This window comes from Alnus glutinosa, chromosome 12 (genome assembly GCF_958979055.1).
Source record: "Alnus glutinosa chromosome 12, dhAlnGlut1.1, whole genome shotgun sequence".
NCBI classification, from domain to species: Eukaryota; Viridiplantae; Streptophyta; class Magnoliopsida; order Fagales; family Betulaceae; genus Alnus; species Alnus glutinosa.
In genome coordinates this window covers 11,175,205-11,202,363 of record NC_084897.1, presented here as the reverse complement: position 1 = coordinate 11,202,363, position 27,159 = coordinate 11,175,205, and the positions used below count along the sequence as shown (strand labels likewise).

Below are 27,159 nucleotides of genomic sequence, written 5' to 3'. Positions count from 1 at the left end.
GATTTGTGATTTTGTTTTCTAGCCTCATCATCCTCATTTCTTTCATGGACCGAGAACAATATTCAAACCCAAATCAGAAATCTTTCTGGCCTGACTGCCATTTCCTTTGGAATAATTGTTACGAATTTAAATTGTAGCATTTGTACAACTTAAGCAATTGGTCAAATATATCATGTTTTGTCCCAGTGAATACCTGGTGGGGGTCATTTTAACCCACAAAAACACCATCATATTTTCCTTTCACTACAGTCAAGGTGTTGCACTTTAGACATTTGTTTTTTATTTTTTGGTAAAGGAATCATATAGGGATCTAAAGGCCTTATTATATGGGAAGGGCATGCTCAGTGAAAACGACCTGCTCCAATTGGGTATTTCACTATTTCTTCTCTTGGAATTGGGCCTTGTAACACACACAAGATTAACGTTTCATGAGAAGAATATGAGAAGTATTTGATGTGCATTCCATATAGAGATTAGATGGGTAAAGGGCAAAATGTTCGTTGCAAAGAGATGCGGGGAGGCAATGGGTGATGCCCATTAACACAAAACTATTCACTAGAGAACGCACGTGATGAATAGGATTATAAATATTACATCACAATTTTTTTCTTTTTTTCTTTTTTCTTTTTTATTTCATCCATACAGGGGCCAATACAGCTTATCTAAATAATCTAACCCCAGAGTTTTTCTTACAACCCACGTGGACGCTTTCAAAGCTTGCTACAACTCAAATTACAGATTGAATGCGTTTGCATGGGGATCCTGGTAAGGCCACAATATATAAGTTGGACAAACAACAGGAACTATATACACCTCATTATCCATCCAATACACACCACATACAGAGTACCAGTTATTTCCCTACTCCCATCCCACCCTTATTTTTCCATTTCTGCTTTCTCCCTCCAGAGATTAATTACCCATGGAAAAAGTCTCCTCCATCACATTCCCCTCCCTCCCACTAGGGCCTCTTCACCATCAACACCAGCCAGCCAAAGAGGCAAAAACAATCTTCAGCATCCAGGTGGCTCTATTTGCATAGGACACGAGCTTCACCGCCGTTGGTGGCACATCTGGCAGATGGTGGCCGACTTGACATTTGAAAAGGTGCAATGTTCACAGGACCAGCGGCCTGAATCATCAATATTTCTGCTGGAACTACTTGATCTCGATGTTGGGCCCTTGCCCCTCCCGCCTCTCCCCTTACCGCTCCCACCCCCCAAGCTCTTTGAGCTTGCTGTCCTGCTGCAGGCACCATGGGAATCGACATCTGATAGACCATTCTCTAGAGCTCGGACTAAATTCTCAAAGTAGTTCCGAGTCACACTGTTGCCATTGGAATCACAAGACAATCAGGCAGGAGCCACAATATTTTTAGTCAACCAATATGCAAAGTAAAAAGGATAAGTGAAAACTGAAAATCAGCATCTAAAAATTTAACAGCTACTTCATTCTGCTGAAGGTTATGAGCTAAGCTTCTGAATGTTCATGGCAAGCTACGAAGGGTTTTTGACTGTGAAAAGTTAGCATGAGACATGAGTTAAGAAACCAGGCCTAAAAAAAAATATAATGCTGATGCGGCTTTACCACCTAGACCAGGGGGCATTTTAAGAGGAGAAATGCTAGGAGCACCAAATCTTTTACCAAGAGATGGATACCAAAATGATGTGGAGCTTATTCACTGGAGAGGATCAAAACTAATAAAAAGAAATGCTACAGGTACCAATGAATAAGCTTCACATCATTTTGGTATCCATCTTTTAGTAAAAGATTTGGCACCCCTAGCATTTCTCTTTTCAAAGACCAAGTTTACTTTTCGGAGTGATAAATATTACTAGATTTATCTAACACCACTAGTACGTTCACCCTACTCGGTATCTTTGAATTTTCCAATATTTTTGAGTTCTACAGAATCCTGAATTATGTTAATTCTTGGTTGAGCCAACTTAACCAGACAAAATCTCGAGTGAAATTTTCTGGAGGAAGTCACCTGGTCAGTCCAGCAAGTTTTGTGCGGAACTCATTGAAATCCTTTGATGGACCCTCTGCATTGAGGTAAACTTGTAGCTCCTTCTCTGCACATTGATGAAGTCGCTCCAACCCAGACTCCGCCTCACCTGCATGACACAGATTTCAAATGGAACAAAGCAGGCCAAGATAACATGTCTGCTTCAAGCTGGCGGAAAAGACATACCTTGCAAGTACTCAAAGAACTGTCTCTTGGCATGTTCATTATCATGTAAATAATATCCATAGGCATATGTCCATTTGAGAACTCGTCTACATTCAACTATCTGCATACACAGCATATTTGATGAGGAAGAGCAGTATACCTTCTGTCATGCAATGCAGAACTTCTGATTTACCTGTAGCCAAGCCTCTGTTATGAACTTTAGCTGTGACTCGGGTTGGCACTGAATGTCGCTCAGCTTCTCAAGCTACAAAATACATGGACATAAACACTCTTCACAGCTAGGAAAAACAAAGAAATCAAAGATTGATAGTCTCAGGCAACAAACATTCTTGTAAAAATATCATAACATAAACACCCCAACACTACCCAGCCACCATACCCAACCCCCAACACCCCCCCCCCCCCCCCCCCCCCCCCCCCCCCCAAGAAAAAAAAAACCCAATCCTATATTAGAAAAAGGGAAAGCTTCACAGCTATGCAGATACACAATTTGGGTTCAGGACATGTTTAATATTGTATATAAATCATAACTAATCAGGGAAAAATATCATTCCATTGGGCATATTTTAAGAATTGAGTTCAATAGAGGAAAAGAAATCCCAGAAAGCTTGAGGGGAGGGGTGGAGAAGCTGAGACGGCTAAGCGTCTTTCTTGACTCATTTCACACTTGTTCAAGAAAATATAAAGATCTGAATTTAAAGCAATAAACTTAAGTTACAAAGGCCTTCAAAAAACATTGAAGAAAAATGTCACAGGGTACATCAGTTCTGGGTTCAAACTAGATAAGTCTTACCACTCGGTTTTCCCAAAACTTGACCTTCGAGAATAACTCTTGATTACATCTTAAACGACAAAAAAGGCTTTTAAAAATTATTTAACTGGCTATTAATCTAGGAATTTTTTTAAATCGTGTTATTTACACAACGATTAGTTACCAACCCATGGAAAAAAAAAAAAAAAAGAATACACAGCATGAGAAAAAGTCTAGTCTTTAGTACAGTGATATCCCCATAAATCAACCATTTGAACATCACTAGCCAACAAACTAATGGTACGAGGTTCCGCTTACATGCACAGTTTGCATTTGCTGCAGGTCTGCGAGTGCTTTTTGCCTAGACTGCAATGAGGAAAGGAAAGTGATTAACTAGTTAATTTTTACTCCCAAAAAAAAAATAAAAAAAAAAAAAAAAAAAAAAAAAAAAAAGAAGAAAGAAAGAAAGAAAGAAAAAAGAAAGAAAGCTATCACTGTAAACTAAAACATGTAATGTTTGACAATGTTAATGTTATGAAATTAAAGTCATTCTAAAATTCACACTTTTCATTCATACACTAGTATTTATTGGAGCAGATACAATATTCTAGATTTATGAACATCTCATACGGACACCTTCTAGAATAGGGACACTTATCCCTTTCTCTCCAACACTCACCCTCAAGCTGGATCTTATATATATATCCTATGAGCAATATAAACCCATCTTGTAACAAATGAACTCTTATTGACAAAGACTTTGTAAACACTCATCTGCAGGCTGAAATAACATCAAATTGGTTGAAAAACATGAAACGGTCAAAAACACCACGAAACCAGCCATAAATCCACAAAATCGGTCAAGAAAAGAACTGTACAGACCAAAAATCCGTCAGAACCAGCCGATATATCACTAAACCGGACGAAAAACAAAGCTGAACCGACCAAAAACACAACAAAACTAGCCAAAAAATTTCTGAACCGGCCAAAACATCACTAAAGCCGGCTGAAAATGAACAGCACCGGCCAGCACCAGTAAAAACAATGCCAGTAACCGGCTGAAACAATGCCGGAAACTACCGACCTGGCCAAAACACCAGAAACTCCAAACCAACCGAAACTTCGTCGGAAGCCACTGAAATCTTGCAGTAAACAACAAATCCGTCTTAAACATGCCGGAAAACTCAGTGGGGAACATCAACATTGATTGAAACTCTCCGGAAAACACCAATGCCAAGCGAAACATGCCAGAAAATACCAGAGCCTGTTTGGCAACTTGTTTTGGAAACAGGTTTTCTGTTTCCAAAACAGCAAAATCGATTTTGTTACTGTAGCATTGCGTTTGGGTACCTGTTTTAAAACAGAAAACAGATGAAAACGAAAACGGAAGAAACACGAAATCTGAGAACAATTTAAACCTGTTTCCAAAAACAGGTATCAAGTTTTCATATACAGTAATGAAAACACGCAGAGAATGGGAAAATCGATTTATGTTTAAGTGCTCCGTACTCCCACTTTGGGACAGGTCCGGCGTTCGATTCCTGAGAGGTGTTTTTTTTTTTTTTCCTCCCCTTTCCCATTCATGAGTTGTTGCTTGTTCACCTCTATTATTGATTTCACTACGCGATTTCCCTTTTTTTCTCGCCTTTAGGCTGTGATTTCCTTTTTCTTTTTTTCTTTTTTTTCTCCCCTTTAGGTTGTGTGATTTCCCTGCTCACCTCTGTTCTTGATTTCACATTCAACTCTTTTTTATTTTCATTCATTTTTCCAGCTACGGCCATCGCATTGAAAGATCTTGCTTGATTTTTTCCGAGCAAGAAAGTACGTTTGATTTCTCGACAATCTGTTTGGTTCTCAAGAAAATTGAGACTTTCTGTGAATAGGTTATGGTTTTTGGCAGCTCGACGCTTTTTCTTGGGAAAATTCTTTGTTGATTTTGGTTGTGAGAAATTTTTGTGGCCCTGAAGATTGGTGCGATTTAGGTCTAGATCTGATTGATTTTGTTTGTTGGATTTGTAAATTTTTTGGGGCAATTTTTAAGTTTAATTTTGCTTTAAAATGCTCATGGTAGATTTTTTTTTTTTTTTGATAAATAAGAAAATTTCATTAAAAAAGCGTAAAGCGCCCCTAAGTACACATAAAGTATACACAAGAGCAACTCAGCTAGCCCACATGAAAAACCCATAAAAAACTACATGCCCACAACACCCAAAACCCACATAAAACCCAAGATACAATAGAAACCCTCCAACAAACACCCAAGATACAAAGTAACCCCCATAATAAAATAAAACCCAATAGAACCCCCCATCCAACACCCAAGAAACAAAAATGCTCATGGTAGATTTTGCAATGAATCTCAATGCTAAGCCGGTAGGAATTGAGCCAGAGCTTGTTTGTGTCTTTGCTTATGGAATGCAAAATTATAAGAACAAAGTGGGATTATTCTTTAAGTGATTGTAAATTGGGTATTATAAACTAATGTAATTTAATTTGCTAATCTTAAGACACATGTACATAAGTATTGAGCAAATCAAATTTATTGTCTTACTTTGGTTTTTGTTTTTTACCTAAGCCATTGTCTCACTTGGTTTACATGCTGGTTTAGATATCCATGTTCTTCATGCTTAGAGATGGGCTCTTCAACGATATTTCAATCGACACGGAAGTTTCCTGTTGGTTGAGGAATACGATGGTCGAAGGAAAAGCGGGGTGGTTCTAGTTCCAGAAGGAAGAAGAGGTGAAGGATGGGATCTTTTTGGCGCGGCCCTTCGTTGGGTGAACGAGTTTTTCAGAAAAGGAGCTATTATGGGGAAGGCACGGCCTGTGGTTCAGGCGGTGAGGGGAAGGAGGACCTATGCCGAGGTCTTGAAGAGGAACTCAGAATCGGTTCATACCCTAGCTCCAGCTCCAGTTCCGGGGGTCAGAAGGGAGAAGATGATGAAGAATTCTTACCCTACGGTGAAGAGTTCTACAGCCAGGCATGGACCAACAGTCTTTGCGCAGGAAGGGTGTCCAATGGTAGGAAGGGTGTCCAACGGAAAAGATGCACACTGGCACAAGCAAATTGTCAAGGGTAGGGTGGATACTGACACTCTCCCACATTTCGGTGAAAGTATCGTGATTTCAAACCTGAAAGAGACGTTGTTGAAGCTCAAAGAGGATGTGGACCAGTGCTTGAAGAGGCTGGGCTCAGCTGAAATTGGGCTTATGGGATGGGATCAGGCTAAGCCTCACAAGCCCATTACTGGAGGAAAATTACAAGCTGGTCAAGACATCTCCAAGCCCAAGCCTAAGCCTAAGTGGATGAAGAAGGCCGATACCAAAGGAAAGGCCATTGTTACGGATAACCAAGTCGGTGGTGGGTCGGCCCTTTGGTTGGATGGCTCGGAAACAGGCAAGACGGATGACCTAGGAGCGTCGACGTCATCCGGGCCGGTAGGGAGCTCTTTCTCGGCGAGCGGGCCTGAGGGTAACTGCTCTGAAGCTTTTCTCCTTTCCGGTGGTCAGAAGCAAACGACACCGGTTTGTGCTAAGCGGTTCCAATCGGTGGTTGAGGCGGAGGACGTCGCAGCTCAGACCGACTTCGGGGCTGAGAGGAGTCAGAGGGCGACGGGGATGCATTTTCCGGTGGCTACTTTGACCGATTTCGGGGCTGAGACGATTCAGAGGGCGCCGGTGATGCATTTTCCGGCAATAGGAGTGAAAATTTCGGGGCCATGGTCGTTGGGCTTGGACGTTGCGGATGCTGGAGTTGGTTCTTCAGTGTCTTGGCAGCACGGGTTGAAGAGGCCGCTGATCTCTCCTCAGGTGAACCGGCCAAGGCAGCATGCAGTCTGTACCGGATGCTCTGAATTGGCTGATGTTCAGGAGGATACTCGGGGTCTTGAAGGAGCTGGAAGTAGGAAGGAATTGAGTATTGCTGAAGAGGGGGCAAGAGCGTTGACTGTAGCGGCGGAGGTGGGAGGTGCTGCTGATTTGGGTACATTGCCTCCCCTTTATTCATATTCTCCAACATCAGGGGGCTTTTCGGGGTATTCTGATTGGGTTATTCAGTGTGCAAATGAAATTTATCCCATTGTGGGAATTTCATTTGAAGGTCACAAGCTACAACTGTTGGCACTCTTAACATTTCTTGAGGGGGAACGACGTTCAGAAGCGATGGGTGAGCGGTCTAGCATTGCGGAGAAAGGTAAGAGGGAGGTCAAGAATCTGAAGAGTGCAGTCAATTACGATGCTAGAAGCGCTTCTTCCAGACGCAGGAATAGGAAGGCAAGGGGGGACCAAGTTGTGTTATGAAGCCAAGAATCCTTTCTTGGAATGTGAGGGGGCTGAACAAGAGGAGAAAACGACTTAGGATTAGTAACCTGCTAAGAGATTGGAAGGCAGATGTTATTTGTTTTCAAGAAACTAAGCTTAAAAGTCTCTCTCGTAGTGTTTTGCGCAGCTTATGGAGATGCAACCATTTTGACTGGTGTTCTTTAGACTCCAGTAGGGCCTTTGAGGGCATTCTCATTATGTGGGACACAAGGGTGGTGGAGATGGTCAAGAAATGTGTGGGGGAATTCACTCTCGCAGTCTCCTTCAAGAACGTTGCGGATAATTTTGTATGGGCCTTCGCAGGGGTTTATGGCCCGAATTCTGGGTTCGATCGAAGACGTCTTTGGGATGAGTTGGCTGGTTTGTGTAGTTGGTGGAGTCTGCCGTGGTGTATAGGGGGAGACTTCAATGTTACACGCTTTCCGAGTGAAAGATCTGGTGACGTTCGTCTTTGCTCGGCTATGATTGAGTTTTCGGATTTTATTGCAGACCAAAGACTCGTAGATCTCCCCCTAGCTGGAGGCACCTCTACTTGGTCGATTGCTCATGATCCTCCCATGTGGTCAAGGATTGACCGCTTTCTAGTGTCACATGATTGGGAAGCCCAGTTTCCTTTGGTTTCGCAAAGGAGGCTTTCTCGCCTTATTTCATACCATTTTCCAATATATCTGGATTGCGGCGATGTTTCTAGAGGGAGAAGGCCTTTTAAGTTTGAAAACATGTGGCTCAAGGAAGAAGGGTTCGTGGGTTTGGTGAAACAGTGGTGGGATTCTTACTCGTTCCAAGGTTCGTCTAGCTTTGTTCTAGCGTGTAAGCTGAAGGCTTTGAAGCAGGATTTGAAGAAATGGAACGATGAGGTGTTTGGCAACATAGAGCAAAACAAGAGGAAGTTGACTGAAGGTATTCAGGCTTTTGATGCTATTGAAGAAAGAAGGGCATTAGGGGAAGAGGAGATCTTGAGAAAGGCTGAGACTGTCAGGGAGCTAGAGAAGTGTTCTCTTTCGAAGGAGGTGAGTTGGAGGCAGAAATCTAGGATGTTGTGGTTAAAGGAAGGGGATAAGTGCACTAAATTCTTCCATTCTATAGCCAATTCCAATAGAAGGTACAATTCTTTGAACTCCTTAGTGATAGGGGACTCTCTATCCTCTGATCAGTCAGAAATCGGTGTGCACATCGTCAAGTTCTATAAGAAGCTGTTTACGGAGCAGTGCAGGTGGAGGCCATCGGTTGAGGGTATCTCCTTTGATTCTATTCTAGAGTCTGAGGCCAGTTGGATGGAGAGAGCTTTTGAGGAGGAGGAGGTCAGGAATGTAGTTTTAGCAATGGAAGGAGATAAGGCGCCAGGTCCTGATGGCTTTTCTATGGCCTTCTTCAAAGAGTGTTGGGATGTTTTGAGGGGGGACATTATGGAGGTGTTTCGGGAGTTTTTTATGGGGGTTCTTTAGAAAAGAGCCTCAATACTTCGTTCATTTCTCTTATCCCGAAGATTCCAGTTGCTAACGATTTAAAAGACTTTCGACCTATTAGTCTTGCAGGTGGAGTTTACAAAATCATTGCCAAAGTTCTAGCAAATAGACTTAAGACGGTTTTGGAAAAGGTTATTTCTAAATCTCAAAGCGCCTTTGTCAAGGGGAGACAAATTTTGGACCCAATACTTATTGCTAATGAATGTCTGGATAGTAGATTAAGATCTGGGGAGCTTGGAGTCATGTGCAAAATGGATCTGGAAAAAGCTTATGATCATGTTAATTGGGATTTTCTCTTGTTTGTATTGAGGAGATGTGGATTTGGGGAAAAATGGTGCTCTTGGATAAAACATTGTATATCCTCTGTGAGATTCTCAGTGATGGTTAATGGCTCTCCTAATGGTTTCTTCAGTAGTTCTCGTGGGTTGAGACAAAGGGATCCTCTCTCACCCTTGTTGTTTGTTTTTGTGATGGAGGCATTGAGCCAAATGATTTCAGCTGCGGTAGGAGGGGGCTTACTTGAAGGATTTAGTGTGGGTAATGTCTCATTCTCACACTTGTTATTTGCAGATGATACTTTGATTTTCTGCAATGCTCGCCATGCTCAATTGCGTTATCTTAGAAGCCTCTTTCTTCTGTTTGAAGCTGCTTCGGGTTTGAAGGTTAATTTGGCCAAGTCAGCTTTAATTCCTGTGGGAGACGTAGTTCAAGTGGAAGGTCTTGCCAATATTTTAGGGTGTGGGGTTGCCAATCTACCGGTGAAGTATCTAGGCCTTCCGTTGGGGGCTTCCTACAAATCTATTCATATCTAGGATGGTGTTATTGAGAAGGTTGAACGTCGGTTGGCCAGCTGGAAAAGGTTATACCTTTCCAAGGGAGGTAGAGTTACCCTCATCAAGAGTACTCTTTCCAACTTGCCCACGTATTTTTTGTCTCTTTTTCCTATCCCGGCAAGTGTAGGTGCTCGTATTGAGAAGCTACAACGAGACTTCCTTTGGGGAGGAATTGGTGATGAATTCAAGTATCATTTGGTGAAATGGTCTAGAGTGTGCACTCCAGTTTCAGAAGGCGGGTTGGGTATTAGAAATCTGGTGGTGTTTAACAAGGCTCTATTAGGCAAATGGTTGTGGTGTTATGGGATTGAGAGGGAAGCTTGGTGGAGAATAGCGGTGGATTCCAAGTTTGGAAGTTTATGGGGAGGTTGGTGCTCCCTAGAGCCTACAGGTACTTTTGGGGTGGGGTTGTGGAAGAACATCAGGAAAGGGTGGAAGAATTTTGTAGGATTCTCTAGATTTGAGGTGGGAGGCGGGGCTAGAACAAAATTTTGGCATGATTTGTGGTGTGGGAACTCAACTCTTAAGGAAGCTTTTCCTGTTTTATATGGAATTGCTCGTGCGAAGGATGCTTCAGTTGCGGATAATGTGGAGCTTGGGGTGGCTTCAATCAGTTGAGCGTGTGCTTTTTCAGAGAAGCGCATGATTGGGAAGTGGATACCTTTGCTGCGTTTTTTCAGGTATTGCACTCGATCAGTTTTAATAGAGGTAGTGAAGACAAATTGTGGTGGATCCCTTCCAAAAAAGGTTTGTTCAAGGTTGGGTCTTTCTTTAGCTCTCTGGCTTGCGATGTGAGAAGTAACTTTCCTTGGAAGAGTGTATGGCGGACTCAGGCTCCTCCGCGGGCAGCTTTTTTCGCGTGGTCTACGGCTCTAGGCAAGACCCTAACAGGGGATAACCTCAGGAAGAGGCATGTCATTGTGGTGGATAGATGTTGCATGTGCAAGAGAAGCGGGGAATCAGTGGATCATCTTCTGCTTCACTGCGATGTTGCATACGCTATGTGGAGTGCTATTTTTTCTCGTTTTGGTCTGTTTTGGGTTATGCCTATGAAAGTCCTTGACTTGTTTGCGTGTTGGTGGATGGCTGGTAGGCTGAGGAGTGCTGTTATTTGGAAGATAGTGCCGACATGCATTCTTTGGTGTGTTTGGAAGGAAAGAAATGATAGGTGTTTTGAGGATTTGGAGAGATCCTCGGAGGATATTTTAGCTTCTTTTTTTCATACGTTGTATTTTTGGACGGTGGCTTTTGTGTCACCGTTGTCGTTTACCTTTGATGAATTTCTCATTCGTTTTTCACTTTCTAGCTAGGTGCGTTCTCTTGTATACTGCCGGTGTATTGAGGGGCGCCTTACGCTTTTAATAAGACCAACTTATTACTTATCAAAAATATTCTTGAGATATCCATTTTAGCTGGAGCTTGATTTTTACATTTGTATGATTGAAGTTTGTTGTATTCTGAGATTTTGGTTTAATAGAAATTGATTTTGAGAATGTTAATGACTTTGGGTTAGTATGGGATGGAGTGACATGTAGAAACAAGAATGGAACATTTGATACTAGAGGCGTTTGTTTTGTTTAGATATTTGTTCTGTTGGGGGGGGGGGGGAATTTGTTTTGCAGATATTTGTTCTTTCGAGTGATTGCTTTTGGTTCATTGTATGCCTCTTCAAATTGCAATTACTACCTGAGCTAATGGCTTGTTGATACTTGTGAATCCTGTTCATGCTTTAGAAACACTACTTTTATTCTCATTGCAGAGAAATGCAATATTTGGTAATACTCTCCACTTGCTTATGATGCAAGTGTCATGATTCTTGATCTTACGATTGAGTAACAATTGTTCGGTGTGTTGTTTCAAATGAGTCACCCAGCCTAACGCATGATGGGCCTGGTCTTTATCAATGGCAATTTCTGATCGAGATAATTGGTTTTGTGTGGATATCTCACCTCCCTAACCATGGTATTTTCATTAAGTGTATGTCACAATTGTTTATCTGGTTTTTCTTTGAGCATTTTTGTGGGGCATGAGATGTGCCTGAATTGACTCTCCCTCCCTCCCTCCCTAATCTCCCTAACCATGGTATTTTCATCAAGTGTATGTCACAATTATTTATCTGGTTTTTCTTCAGGCATTTTTGTGGGCTTACCGAAGTTCTTTCTTGAGGATTTGCTAGATGATGTTTCTCTTAGTCATATGTAGGCGAAGGCAACTTTGAGTCCAATATACCTATGGATCTCGAGAACACTTGGGACACAGGGCATGAGATGTGCCTAAATTGACGCCCCCTCCCTCCCTCCCTCCCTTCCCATAGAGTTCATCTCATTCCATTCCCTTTCGTCCACTAGCGGTGGTGCGTGCCCGCGCATCCCGCTAGCTTTCTGGCTTAGTTCAGCTTCTTCTTTCTTCTCCTCTCGTCCTCTCCTTAGTGATCTCGACGATGGAAACTAATCTTGGGTGATTTGTCGATTCCAATTGGCAAGCATAGAGATGGAAAGAAGATTTTTGGTGGAGGCAAAATCGTTCGTTTTCTCGGTTCTTGATGTGGCGTCGGTGCTGCGGGTGGAAGAAAAGAGGAAAGATTTTTCCGGTGAGGTAAGCAACCAGTGCACCGAGTGGCTGGTGTCAATGATGGAGTTGTTGATGGGTTCCCCTAGAGATTCAGATTTTGTTAAATCTTTAGGGAGGGGTCAAAGGTGTCAATCATACAAAGAGGCGGGAACAAAAATGGCCGGTTTGTAGAGGCAGCAACCTATATGGTGGGCGAAAGGAGAGGGTTCCTTCTTGTTCCAGAGGGGCGTAGAGGATGGGGTTGGCTCAAGTTTGTTGGTGAGATGCAAAAGGCTAGGGAATTCCTTGTTGCTACGGTAGGGTGTGGTTTTGGGTCTTCTTTGCTGACGGAAAAGGTAGGTAACAGGCCCTCGTTTGTGGAGGTGGTGCGGGCGAAATTGTGCCCACCTGTGACGGCTTTGTTTACGTCGTCAAGGCAGGGGAATCTGCTGGGCAAATAACAGGCAAATAGTGTTAGACTATTGGGTTTTTCGTCTGATGGTCCGCAGGGTAAGGACTGTCTTTGCTCTGTCCCAAGTGATGTTGCGTGTTCTACTGTTTTTGAAGAACAGGGGTTGTCCTCACAGGTAGGTGTGAAGGAGACGCTGGCTCTTCTTGGGGCGTGGACGAGTCAAGTCCTGGTTTTTGGACAGGCCCTAAGGGAGCTTTTGGAAGCTATTAAGGGCTTTGGAGGTTTCTCAAGTCTTTGGGCTTTGGGCATTTTAAGAGGCCTTTGCGTAAGCCCAAGAGCAAACCCATCTGGTGTGCCCTCAAGAAAACGAAATCTGGTTCACGGGGTTCCTTGGACGTGGATGCCAGTCACGAGGTTCCAAGCCCCCGAGTTTTAGCACCGGAGGCAAAGGCGCCTATTTCTCCGGCGACCATGTCTAAAGATTCTTGTCACAGTGGGTGTTCTCCACCTTCTCATGTTGGCGCCAGTGGCTCTTCTCCTGCGATTTGGCAATTGGGGTCTAGCTTCTCTATTCCCCCCCTCGTAGCTTCTACCAAGTCTGAGGGGACCTCTTCGGCAGATATGGGTTTCTCTTCAGCACCTCTGGTAGCTTCTCCAGCACCGGTAAGTAATGTTGGGTCTTTTTCTTTGGGTGCCTCTTCTTCGGTTACTGCTTGTTCGGTTCTTCAGTCCTCCAATGTGTTGCCTTTGCAAGTTTCGTCTTGCATCACCTCCTCACAGTCTTCTTCAGGGGCAGCTGAGTTGGGAAAGATGTTGCATTCCTCTTCTCCTGTGTTGTCGGACTCTAAGCCGTTCCAGAAGTATTATCGGAAGGCTAGGGAAGCCAGAAAAGTGCATTTGGACGAGAAATTCTTTGCCGATTCTATGGAAGCTTTGAGGCCAGTTGCTCAAGTGCTTGGGTTTCTTTCTCTGCTTCTAGATCCAGCCAAGAAAGCAACTGTTGTGCTTCCATTGCAGGATTCTTCTGGTGCAGAAGTTTCTGTGAAGGGTTTTCTTCGGCGGGGGTTTCTCAATCCGAGCCCGGTTGTGCAAGCTAATCTCTCACATAAAGTGTCGGTTGTGTTTGCGTCGACTCCCATTGTTAAGGAAGGTGCGTCAACTCTGGGTTTTCCCAACACCATCAAGGGAGAGGATTTCAGGGTGAATGGCTTGACCCAATCTCAAAAGTGGCCTGTAAGTTTCAGTCCGTCTGGGGAGGTGGTTGCATGAGAGAAGGGCGACGAGATTTGAGATGGGGAGGATGGTGACTCCCATTACCCTTTGGTTGTTTTACCTCCTGATTTGGCCTTGGATTGGGAATTTGATAGTGATGAGGATATGGATCCGTCCTTGGTGATGTTGGAAGCTATTGAAGAGGACTTCAATCGGCGAGTTAAGTAGTGCGTCCAAAGACTAAAGGTATGAGGGAAGTTTTGAATTTGGTAAGCTCCATCAACTACGGTGATTCTAGCGCGTCCTCCCAGCTTAGGAAAGGCAATGCGCATGTGGTGTAGGCTTGGGTCTCCCGTAGGTTTTGGGTTTGAGAGCTTGGGTTTTTTAGGGTTGATGGGTATTTGAGGATTGTTGGATTTTCTTTCTTGTTGTAGGCTGCTTTGATTGTTCCTGTGTATACTCCTTGTGTACTTGAGGGCGCCTTATGCTTTTTTTAATAAAATCTTTCTTATCAAAAAAAAAAAAAAAATGAGATGTGCCTAACCTTTTGGTTATCTCTCAGACTCAGCTGAGCATGAGATGACCATCTCGAGGGATTATGCAACAAATGTGGCAGCAATAGACATGATTAGATGTGCCTAACCTTCTGGGTTGCCTTTGACTAGTTTTCGTGCCTACCATGTTTATGCACTTTTTGTAATGAGAAAGACATTAATTGGCATTATTAGTACTATGTATTGAAGAGGCTGTGGAAGACATTAACTAATTTTATGCACTTTGACTGGTCTCGTTCTTTGTACTATTGGTTGTGGTTTTTATTGTGTAATATGTATTTAGACTTTGATGTTTGTCTCTAACTATGTTGGTTTATAGCTATCAGTTTAATGTCATGTTCACATTGTGCCTGATTTTGTTTATAGCCCTAGTGAGTTGTGCTGAATGTTTTTCAATTTAGTTTGAAAATCACCCAATGGGAGGAAAAAAAACAGAAACTTGAAAACAAACGATAGTAGAAACGCCAAACAGTTTTCTGTTTTCTTCTTCAGTAGAAACTGTTTTGAAAATATTTGTCCAAACACTTTGATTATTGTTTTTTGTTTTCCAAACAGTTTGCCAAACACTTTTTTAACGAAAAAGCAATTGAGAACTGTTTTCAATTTTTGTTCTAGAAAACAGTTTTAAAAAACAAAAAACATAAACCGATTTGCCAAACGAGCTCCCAATGTTGGTCATAACTCTCTGAAAAATACCAACACCAGTCCAGAGTCACTCGAAAACACCCACACCGGCTGAAATCTCGTTGGAAAACTTCAACATCATCAAAAACATGATTCAAGGGTCGACTTGGGTTTAGGTCGACCCTATTAGAATTTGGGATTATCCGATTTTAAGAACAAAGCAGGTTATGGGCCGAGCCCAAGTTGACATGACTAGATCGGATTGGGCTTGGTTGGATCCATTATGATGGACCGGCCTTTAAACTTGGGCCAGACTCGAACCTAAGCTAGATCCAGGTTGGCCTGGACTCGGCCCTAGAATAACGTTATGTCAAGTAAGAGATTAAACAAAACTAGGATATCCTTATCCCAGATAGGGACAACATGCACCCACAACCAAACACCCCATTTCTTATTCAAAACACGCTGGAGATTCGTCGTCGACAACCACCATGGGAACACGAACAGATGCCACTGACGACTGCAACAGTGTCAACAAACCACCACAACAATGACAACTGTAACTAACTACCGATACCACCTTTGATTTGCCTAACTGTCAGCAACCATTAAAGGTCGGCTCACCACCTTTCACACCACCATTAACCACAACCAAACAACAGAACCCCGTTGGCAATCAAAAAACAACTAAAAAAAACTAACCACCACCGTGTAACCACAGAAAACCACTAGCTACCACCATAAATGGCGCACTACTTTGTTTTTTTGTGTCCCTCATTCAGCCATTGATCACCACTTCGATGAGGTCAATGGAGATGGCATGAGGCCACTTGAAAACAGGGAGAAATAGAAAATGGCAATACACTTCCTTTTTCTTTTTTTAAAAATCCTAGGCTATAATAACCTATCAAGAAAGTCTAGTGATTCCAAAATTCACTCTTTCCATTCATACACTAGTATTTATAGTTGTAAAATACAATGTTTTGGATTTAGGACACCTCACTACCTTCTAGAATAGGGACACTTGTCCCCTTTTGTCTAAATAGTTAACATGTTTTTTTTTATAAGAAAGAAAAGTTTTATTAGAAAAAACGCAAGACACCCCTAAGTACACAGGGAGTATACACAGGAACAACCAAAGCCAACCCACAAAAAGCACCCAACCAAACCCTAAAGCCTAAAAGGAGCACCTGAGAACAGCCCACAAGGAGGAAAGCCCAAAAACCCGAAAACCTCTAAATCCATATTGGATTAGAATCCTATTCGGCTAAAGATAATGCTATAGAGTTGAATAAGGATTCTTCTAAAGCTTTAGAGTTAAACAAAGACTTTTCTATTTAGACTTCTCTTTAGATTAACTCTAGACTAGTTGTGAATGTAATCTACTAGGACTCTAGAGCTATATGTTCACATTAGATAGATAGTTTGTTTCATGTTCTTCAGGTTGGAGAGCTGTTGCTTGAGTTGTAGAATTCGGGATTGAGATTGAGCAATAGAGAGAGTCTCCAGGGTGATCCAGATGTCACGTGATGTAGAGAGACCGATTACATGAGGTAATGTTTCCACAGACAAGGTGGAGATGATGGCGCTAAAAATCATCCGATCTTGATGATACCAAGGTAGATAGGCTGGATTGGTAACAAGAAGACCTGAAGCGCGGTTGGGGACGAGCTTGGAAGGCTGCAGAAGAGTTCCATCAACATAGCCGAACAAGTTTTGGCCTTCTAAAAAAGAAACCATTAGAAATTGCCAGAGAATATAGTTTTCTTGGGTGAGTTTTTCTAAGATATGGTGATGGACATTTTGAATAGGTATTGACATTGCAGGGGAAGCAACGGTGGTGGAGATAGGAGGGGGGTTGGAGGTTTGAGTGGAATCGATTTCAGATGTTGGGATAGCCATTGACATTTGTCATGAAAGGCTCTGATACCATATAGAGTTTTAGATTGGTTTGCAATTCTGCCTACCAAACATGAATGGTAGTAGTTGAATTTATAGAAGAATCCGAAACATCTAGATAAGACTAGATGTGTTTTACATGAAACAAACTATCTATCTAATCTGAACATATAACTCTAGAGTCCTAGTAAATTACATGCACAACTAGTCTAGAGTTAATCCAAGGAGAAGTCTAAATAGAGGAGTCTTTGTTTAACTCTAAAGCTTTAGAAGAATCCTTATTCAAGTCTATAGCATTATCTTTAGCCAAATAGGATTCTGATCCAATAATCCAAGAGGGCACAAAACCCTACTACATGATTGCCATGCCTTTCTTGCGCCTAGAGGGAGCGCTTGCATCGCCGTAATTAATGGAACTTTTCAAATTCAAAAGCTCTCTCTTTTCTTTGTTCTTTTGATGTGCTATCATCTTGTCCCGATGGAATTCATCTTACATGGCATCAACGATTGCCGAAGAGTCCTCGCCATGAACCCCGTCCAACATCCAGTCTAAGGGCAACTCATCCCAAAAATCATCATCCTTATCCCAAACAACTAACTCCCCATTAAGATCAAACCCAACAGGCCATTCCTGAGATTGAGAAAAACCTTTGCCCTCTACGGATGAAGGAATGATGCGACATCCATGGGGGGAGTCAAGCCCTATCATCCCAACATCCTTGGCCTCCCGAGACGCGGTGGGGGCTATCGCAGCCAGGCGAGGGTTGTGGAACCCCTTTCGAAGGAAACCCTTCTTCGCAGAACCCACAGAATTCTTCACCAGAAGCACTGCAGCTACTTCCTTTTTAGCAGAACAGATAGGCGTCTTCAAAGCAGCCAGGGAATCTGCTAACGGCCCCTCATTCCACTTCACTGAGTGACCTTCCTTGAGATCCCTAGCCTTCCGATAATATCTTTGGAAAGGTTTAGTAGGCCATAACGCAGGGAGAGAAGAACGAATCTTCTCACCCAACTCAGCCACTCCTGAGAGAGAAGAAAAAGGGAGGAAAGGTTGAGACAACCCAGCACCAACACCAAGTAAGTTGCTAGACAGAAGGACAAAAGCATCGGGACTAGGCAGCGCGACGAATTCAGCCGCTGGAATGAGAGGCAGATGGCTCGACACACTCCCAGAAGATGACAGCCCTAGAGCCACCCCAGATTCTGTCCCCGACGCAATTTCCGACGAATTCTCCAACTGAATCTCTGTCGTACCCATACCCACATCTCCAGTTGGAACAAGATTCCGACAGCTAGGCCCACCCCCGGAATCAACCCAAAGTTTGTCATCGATGTCGTCTCTGGCCGAAGAGAGCACCCCAAAACGACCGTTGACACCGGACCTGCATCCTCAGAAGTTTATGTCTGAAACGATGCTTTGGTTTTGATTTTCGGCAAGAAGCAACCCAATCGAAACCCTTTCCGTTTGAGGCCTGACCCGGACCCAGCAAACCGGCCCAGAATATTCCCAAGAACCCGGCCCAAAGCCAATTTGAAGCTGAGGAGCATCCTGGTCCACGTACACAAATTTGAATTCAAACAAGTTGGACCTCGTGCAAAGTAAACATCATGCATCTTCTTCTTACCCAGCGGACAACGAGGTAAACCTTTGTCCAGCAAATCAAACGAAGAGTTCCCTGACCATACTGGAGGCTTGGACTTCTCCGTCGACCCGTGCGGTTGCTCCTCCAGGTCAAAGCAATTCACCGCCAATCTCCCGTCTTCAACCACCCTACACAATGATACCGGAAATAGGTCCAACCCACGCAATTCTTCATCCAAACCCCGCAACCCAGCATGCGTACCGTGAGAGACAACTTTCCCCCGAACCACTGCCGCATACGATGGAGAAGACCCGCCCAGCCGACTAGAAGAGACACCCCTTATTTGAGTCCCCTCCGAAGAAGACACCTCAGAACCCATCGACTGATCTTTAGGACCAAGGAAATTGATCATCTTCCGCAGTTCTCCCGCAACCCGAGCCCAGCCCCAACCTTCACGGCCTTTAGGGAGCCAAATAGCCTTTTCGACCACCCTCAGCGAAGACTTCCACCTCTAGGTAGCGGCCGAACTTGTTCTCACCCCCTCGAACCATCAATACTTTCACATCCTCCCGGAAGTACTTGACGAATTCCTTCGCTGAAACCTTCAAGGCCTCCTCTACAGAAGCCAACAGCCAAGCTAAACCTTGAAGACCCAAAAATATGAACCCGTAGAACCCCTTTCTCCTCTCCTCCAAGCGCAATTCCGGCACTTCAGCCTTTGCTGAAAAGGAAAAATGTTTGGCTTCCACAAAGAAGCACCACTCTATCTGATGCAAATCTGAAGAGCTAGAAGAGGAGACACCCTAGAACCATACCCACATGTAACTTCATACCTAACGATTTTCTTTCTTTTCAACATGAACATAAACTCTTCCAGTACATGTGTTTCAAGGTATTCGATTAGTGTTACTGATACTACTTTGGCAATAGATTGCCCAAAAAAAAAAAAATTATGATATCTAGCATGATAAAGCTCCCGACTAAGTACTCCACCTATACCAATGCCTGACACATCGCACTCCACCTCGAATACTTTCGTGAAATTTGGGAGTCGCATGACCAGGGCTTCAGTCATTCTCTTTTTAATCTACTCAAATGCCTTACTTGCAGCCTTGCAGCACTTGTCCACTTAAATTCACCTTACTTCATACATTTTGTTATGGGAGACATGATGGTGTTAAACCCGTTAATGAACCAACGATAAAAGGTAGTGAGCCCGTGAAAACTGCGAATGTCATGAATATTCTTGGACTCCGGCCAATCGATGATCACCTGAATTTTTTGTGGGTCAGCAAATATTCCCTCTGAGATGCCTATGAATCCTAAGAAGATGACTCTATTGGTGAAGGAGGACCACTTCTTATGGTTGGCATACAAGCTTTATTTTCTTAGGGTGGCACAAACTTGAGTGAGATGGTCCAAATGTTGCTCCTTAGACTTGCTATATATGAGGATATCATCAAAGTATACAACCAAGAATTTTCCCATGAAAGCTTAAGCAATTGTGTCATCACTCATAAAGGTACTCAGAGCGTTTGAAGGCCAAACGGCATGACCAACCATAAATACAAACTATCCTTCATCCTGAAGGCAATCTTCCACACCTACATCAAGTGTGAAGACAAGAGTTGCATAATCATTATTGATAGCAGGAGTTGCCTTAATGCTGTCTCATCCAGTATTTATTACACGCTTAGGTTTGAAGTCAGTTCCCCATCCCAACCCATACAGTACATCATGGGTTGATACATCCTCTATAACAGTGACAGAAAGGTGTCTTGTCCCTATTCAGTTTCTTGACTACAAGGACAAGATATGGTGTGATGTTATTCCTATGGTAGTAATGAAAGTAGGGGAATTAGGGGAAGAAAGAGGAGAAAGAAGCTAAGAGAGGATAGAGAAAGAAGACAAAAAATCTAGAAAGAGAGAAAAAAGCTAGGGAAAGAGAGGGAAGAGAGAAGAAGCTGGGGAGAGAAAGAGAGGAGATGAGAAGAGTCTATCGTCTGATGCGGCGGTGGCTTCTCAGGCAGTTGTTGAGCCACCCCCGGTCGGGTTTGTCTCAGTGGGGTCTGGTTTCTCGTCCCAGTTCGCGTCCTCTAGCCGATTGTCTTCTCCGGTGTCTCTAGATTCTGCTGGTGGTGATTCTCATCTGGCTGGGTCTCTATCCAAGCCGAGTGAGGTCTTTGCTATATCAGGTCCAGCACCTTCTTCACTAGTCCCTCCCCTCTCTTCTCCGGAGTTGCTGAGCCAAGGCCTTGGTTCACTTGCCCTAAATGTAGTTTCTGTCTAGTGTTCTTCACAACAAGCTTCTCCTACTTCTCCCCAGGCTTGGAAAGCAGATTGTGGGTCAGCTTTTCCTGGTGTTTCCTTAGGGGCAGAAGAGTTGGGTGAACGGTTTCGTCTCTTGATTCCCGTGATGCCGGAGTTTGGGGTCCAACACCTTCTTCACTAGTCCCTGCCCTCTCTTCTCCGGAGTTGCTGAGCCAGTGCCTTGGTTCATTTGCCCCAAATGTAGTTTCTGTCTTGCGTTCTTCACAACAAGCTTCTCTTGCTTCTCCCCAGGCTTGGAAAGCAGATTGTGGGTTAGCTTTTCCTGGTGTTTCCTCAGAGGCATAAGAGTTGGGTGAACGTATTCGTCTCTCACTTCCCGTTATGTCGGAGTCTGGGGCGCCTATCTATCCTTCGAAGTCTGAGTCGGTGATGAGGTATTCTCGAAAGCAAAAGGATGCGCAGCTGAACAAGTTTTTGTTAGTTGAGTCTTTGGCGGTGATCACTGCCTCTCCTTCTCTGCTAGGCCATCATCCTTCACCACCTTTGGAGTTCATGGCAATTAGGGAGCCTCCGGTCAGCTTTTGTCAGCGTGAGTTCCTTCTTCCGCACAGTTGTTCTTCCCCACTGGTTGAGGTGGTTGAATCTTCGAGGGAAGGTGTTTCCAAAGAGGTTGTAGGTTCTCTTGGGGCAGTGTTCAATTCTGCGCTGTGCCTTCAAACTATGGGGATTTCCTTTGAGGGGAACGTAAAAGGTTTTTTATATGTCATGGCTCAAGTGGTTGAGGGGCAACATCTTGAGGTCCCAGTCTCCACTCCTAAGGTTAAAGGGAATAGAGAACTTCATAACCTTGACTGCGATATCAATTACGATGCTAGGAGTTTGGTTCTACTCGGAGCAAAAGCAAGAGGGTTGCTATGAGGTAATGTTATAGAGGGTTCTTGGGTTTTTGTTGGGATGCTTTAGGTTTTCTGTTGTGGTTGGGTCTTTGTGGGCTTTTTTCTTGTTTCTCTCGTCTTTTTTGTTCTCTTTGTTTTTGCGTCCTTTTGTATACTCCTCGTATCCTTAGGGCCGCTTTCATCTTTTATAAAATTTCTTACTCATCAAAAAAAGGAAAAAAAAAATCACCACATTACAAAATTGCTAAGAGTTGACAATAATAGCATTTCCCAAATAGATATTCTACCAATGAGATGAAGGCAATGAAAATGAACTTGAGATCAATTCTTTCTCACATTTAAATGGAAAGAGAAACAACAAATCAAGCACCTAACTTAACTTCACATGCTCAGGAAAAAATAAAAAAGAAAAGAAAAACCATCTAATTTCACAACACCAAGAAAATGAAAATTTCTAATTCTGCAGCCATTTTAGAAACTGAGCATTGCAAGCACAATGATAAGAATCATGTCAATATTGCTTCAATTTGATATATTAGTACATACCGATTGGTTGGTTGCCCATCTTTCATAATAATGAGTATACCTCTCTAGGGAGTTCTTGGCCATCTCCCTTCGCTTCTCAGCCTCGTCATACTGCAAGCAACAGTAGTAAAAGAATTCATGAAGCATTAACTAAATGTCCTCGATGATAATGCCACAACATTATGCAAATAGCATGACAAGATTTTCTTTTTAGAAAAAAAGGACTATATTAGTATACCACTCCTTCTTGCTTTGCTGTTTCATATCGGTTACACGCATAGAAGCCACCTGTCCTCTCACCATGGTCTGACCATGCACCAAGGCAAAGCCTGCAAGCATGTATTATGTATACGTAAATATATTATTACATAGAGAGAGAGAGAGAGAGAGAGAGAGAGAGAGAGAGAGAGAGAGAGAGAGAGAACACATGCAGAAAGAAGAATATAAGGTTAACAAAGCACTCTAGTGGCATAAGATCCTGAAAATAAAGCACCTACATTTTTATCGAGTACATAATGACATAAATAAATAAATCACAAAGCAACAAAATTTGGGTTTCCAGCAAACAAGTGGCGTCTACATAGAAAAGAAGATTTAAGTTAGAAACAACCATCTACGGTGCACAATTTGAGAGCTAGTATTTCTGAGAAATTATGTACAAAACCACAACTAGAAAATGATCGTGAGTTAGGACAAGTATATGGGCTTACCAGCAAAACTCAAATTTACAAGGTGGTGTGCATGTGATATGCATACAGCCTTGGTTTTTCTCAATCGGCCGCTTGCACTTTGGACAGGGTTTGGAATTAGCCAATATCCTGAAATTTATCAAGGTAAATAGCTCAGCACCATCTATGGAAAAAAGTTATTAATAGCGAAATCTCTCTTAAAGCCACCTTTTATGAGATATCTGACGCATAACACCAGGTGATTCGGCCTTACCTAGGAGAGGCAAAACATTGGCACAACAGGAAATATAACCAAAAAAAAAAAAAAACTCAAGAGATTTGAATATGTGCAACCTATCACTGATCCAAAACCCCATGTTTGCAGGATTTTCTTCTTTCTTTTAAATGGGCTTGGAAATTGTACACCCACGAAAAACTTAGATTACATAATGTTAAAATAATGAAAAAAATAATTACATAGAACAAATTAGTCTTGGATCCAACTATTAACAATTAAATGATGATAAATACTACTTCATTCGCAAAGAATCACCAGCATTTGACCTTCCTTTGTGTCCTTAACATAGTTCCTACTTAAGTCACTCCTGTCAATTGATTGTGTTCTTCAGTTCATCGTTACTTCGAATGGTGAAGATTTTATTTACTGTGAACCAATATTGGGTTGTTTACAGCGAGGAATTGAAAGAGTTGCAGAAAACCAAATATTTATATACAAGCAAGATGAATGAGAAATTCATTATGTGTAACACCATGATGAATTATAAATAACTTATACTTTAAATGACTATCCCGTGCCTTTAATCTTGGTATCAATTGTTATCTTAATAACAATTGCCATATGCCTTGTGTGGAGGCAGATTAGTTGTCTGAAGAGCACCTCCCTCATGACTTATGTGGTTGCATTTGATTTGAAGAGGAACAGGAGGGCATTTGATCGCAGGGACAATCAATGGACAAAATTAAGTGGGATTTTCTTAAAGTTCTGTTTCAAAGGCTCTTGGTAACTGAATAAAAGAAAAAGGGTCTCGGTCCATTCTTCATTTGACTCTTCCACGTTCATTCTCAATTTTTTAGTTTCTCTCAGTTTTAGATTTTTTTTTGATAAATAATAATTTATTGAAGAAGAAGAAAAGCTCGCGTACATGAAAAGTATACAAGAGAGCAACCACCCTAATGGGGTCGCAAATCTAAAAAGTTAACAAGATCTACAAGAGTAGAGGAAGAGAAATTAGGAACAAAGGATACAGCCCAATTTAAAAGATAACTCGAGAAGGAGGATTTTAGTTGACTTGTATATTTCCAGTTTTAGATCTTGACCAGTATATTTACAGTTTTAGTAAATTACTTTTGCCAACAACTAAAAAAAAAATCAAAATGACAGGAAAAAGCTTAAGATGCTATGACTTTGTTCCAGTACCAATTCATGTTTTCAGATTCAGCACTATTCTTCAGTATCCACTTTGCCACAGTACCACAATCAACTGGACGATGAGCTTCTTCAGTACACTACAGAGTCAAATTCCAATTGTGAAGAGTGCCAAAAAAACACAAATTAAAAAACCAAAAAAAAAAAAAAAAAAAAAACAATACAGAGATACATAAACAACTTAAATTCCAGCAAAAGATTACTAAATATATTCCAAGTAAAAGAGCTAAATAATAAATGAACTCAAAGACACTTACATTCCAGCAAAAGCTGTATGAGCAGCGACAAGTAACATCATAGCTTCCACTGCCTACAATAAAATCCACAGCATAATCGCAGCCAGGAGCCGGACACCACTTGGTCTACAAAATAACCCATAACATGACCAGTGTGAATAAAATAAGAAAACACAGTGCTTGATTTAAGAAAAATGTGGGGCAAACTTAATGTTTCTAAGCGAAGTCACAACTTACAACCATAACTACTATATACAAGAAAACTAATAATTACATGCAGAATAAATAAATAATCAGAGCAAAAAAAAAAAAAAAAAATTGAGACTTTTTCATCATCAGAATTCAGGTTCTAATGACAATTTAAATTAAAAGAACATAAATCGAAGTATTCAAGGAAACCTACTCAGATTCTAATAAGCATGATGAAGCAAACTCTGTGAGCACTAAGTCTCAAGAACGATTCTTTATTTAAAGATATTGTTTTTATAAGTGACTAAATTTTATTATGAGCAAAGAGGCGCAACCCAAGTACACAGAGAATACATAAGAGGGACACCCAATTAAGGAGAAGAGGAAAACACAAATCTGTGTCTTAACATTCTTGTTTGCGCCACGATGTGTTTCCATATCAGTAGGTCAAGACTCAAAAGTTTAAAGGTTTACTTTTTCCTCACTATTCCTCTCTGTAGTAGATGTATCCTTTATGAAAGGTCCAAGCACCAATTTTCAAGGCATTAAATGCTTATTATCGGAATGTCCAAAGAAGGCACTTATTATCAGACGGAGGGTTATATATGATTAATCGTAATGTCCCTAGGTCAGGTTCCATGTCTCAATTAATGTACCCAAAAAGAGAGAGAGAGAGAGAGAGAGAGAAGAAAAAAAAAAGCATTTAATCATATCATTGGAAGATCTTTGTAGAATATAAGAAGTACTAGTTGCACATTGGATTTATCAGAGATACAGGGGACAACTATTCATCAAAGTTCAAAATTTAAACTTACCTTCCTATTGTCTTCAATATAAGATCTGATGAAGTAACGACAATACTTATCCTTGTCATCACCAGAAGTTAACAAATTAATCATATCTTGACCAACAGCAGCACCACAAGATGGATCCGGGCATCGCAACATCAAACATCCAGGACCATCATTAATGGCTGTGCTAATATAACCTGAAGAAGAAACGAAAAGAAGAAAAAAGAAAAAAGAAAAAAAAGTCACATCAAATCCAACCAGAAGTGAAGCTCCAATTGAAACAAGAAAATAACAAGGTTGAAAAAGACACGAACCAAACATTGGATATGAATTCCCCAAGATGTATCAAATTATTCAAATGAAAATTGGGTTAATTGCTTCAGTAAAACAAAGCTGGAATAAGTAAAATATAACCAGTTAATGTAATCATAAATCACAATATATATTATTGTGTATAAAATATGAAGTTATCATCTACTCAATGTCATACCTCTGTTCCATAGACATCAAAGGTTCTGGAATCCATAAATACTAATAATAAAACTAAAATTAGGGTAATAAGAACACAGTTGTCCCCCCCCCCCCCCCCCCCCCAAAAACCAGACTGAAACATCAAAATTTCACAAGAAGTGAAAACCAACAACCTCCCGGACTGTTTGTAACCAACAAACAATCCAATTGTGGGCAGGGTACAACTTGGAGCATCTATGATTTTTCACTTTCCCCCATATACCCCCTTTCACATCACTTATTTGTACCGATGAATACAAAAAAAAAATGCATACGTAATTAAACAAAAATCTATGGTATGGTAACAAGAAAGTTAAGGTTCCTTCTACAGTGTCAAAACAATTGACCCTTTCTTTTTTCATGATGCAAGTATAATCTGATTCAACTGGCTTAAAAAGTCAGGTGCCCTTCTGGAGTTGTACATCAAGAATGAGAAACTGATAAAATTTGTTGATACTTGGGGATGTCAAATTTATACAAGAATCCAAAACCGTGAACCATATCCACCTGATCATGAACCAACTGATAGAATATACAGAAAATGTATTATATTTCCATATATTCCATATTTGGTTGATATTGCAATATTCTCTATTTACAGGTCAATTGTAACCAAATCATGGTACCATACTTTGTATTTACTCTAAACCATATAAATAGGGACCTTTGTATTGTAGACAAACAAGTCAATGAGCACAATGTAGCCCTTATGGCTAATTCATAGTGGTGGACGTAGGTGTCTAACACCGAACCACCCGTAATTCCTTGTGTTCCTTTCTCTCCCTTGCTTCCGCATTTATTACTCTATTTTAGTTTTCTTCATGGTATCAGAGTTATGGGCTAACACCAGTTGTTTCGATCTTGGATTGCAATTTTTAATTTTTTTATATTATTATTTTTTTTATTTTCTTATCCTTCTTGGAGTGCAGCTGCTATGTTTCAATTGGTACAAGTTGATCAAGGGCTGCCTATGAAAAGGGAAGAACAAGTAAGGAGGACGCCGCTGCCACGTTTTGCTGAGAACCTTGTGCCCATGATGGTTTTCTTTCTGTTGCATTTTTTTTTTTTTTAAACCCTTGTCATGGGTTGTTGTTGCGATTCTTTTTGGTACTTACCCTTGTCATGGGTTGTAAAAGCCACATGGGTTTTAGTTTGAAAAAAAAAAGGGGGAGAGAAGTGGAAACCGAGAAAAGAAATGAAAAGAAAAACCCGTCTTTCGGAATTTTTT

At 41.7% G+C, this 27,159-nt stretch overlaps 1 protein-coding gene across 1 annotated transcript in view; it reads right to left on the bottom strand.

Annotated features, from left to right (window-relative positions):
- Positions 1-572: 572 nt before the first annotated feature.
- The window catches only part of LOC133883131 (probable E3 ubiquitin-protein ligase ARI8), a 39,465-nt gene continuing 12,878 nt past the window's right edge, over positions 573-27,159 (bottom strand). The window contains exons 5-15 of the mRNA XM_062322350.1: positions 25,446-25,618; positions 24,463-24,567; positions 24,197-24,285; positions 22,801-22,908; positions 22,329-22,419; positions 22,112-22,201; positions 3,264-3,311; positions 2,367-2,438; positions 2,195-2,294; positions 1,991-2,117; positions 573-1,326 (exon numbers count right to left, since the gene is read on the bottom strand). Coding sequence (XP_062178334.1) covers positions 1,053-1,326; positions 1,991-2,117; positions 2,195-2,294; positions 2,367-2,438; positions 3,264-3,311; positions 22,112-22,201; positions 22,329-22,419; positions 22,801-22,908; positions 24,197-24,285; positions 24,463-24,567; positions 25,446-25,618 — 1,277 coding nt within the window. The 3' untranslated portion in view covers positions 573-1,052. The remainder of the gene's footprint in view (positions 1,327-1,990; positions 2,118-2,194; positions 2,295-2,366; positions 2,439-3,263; positions 3,312-22,111; positions 22,202-22,328; positions 22,420-22,800; positions 22,909-24,196; positions 24,286-24,462; positions 24,568-25,445; positions 25,619-27,159) is intronic.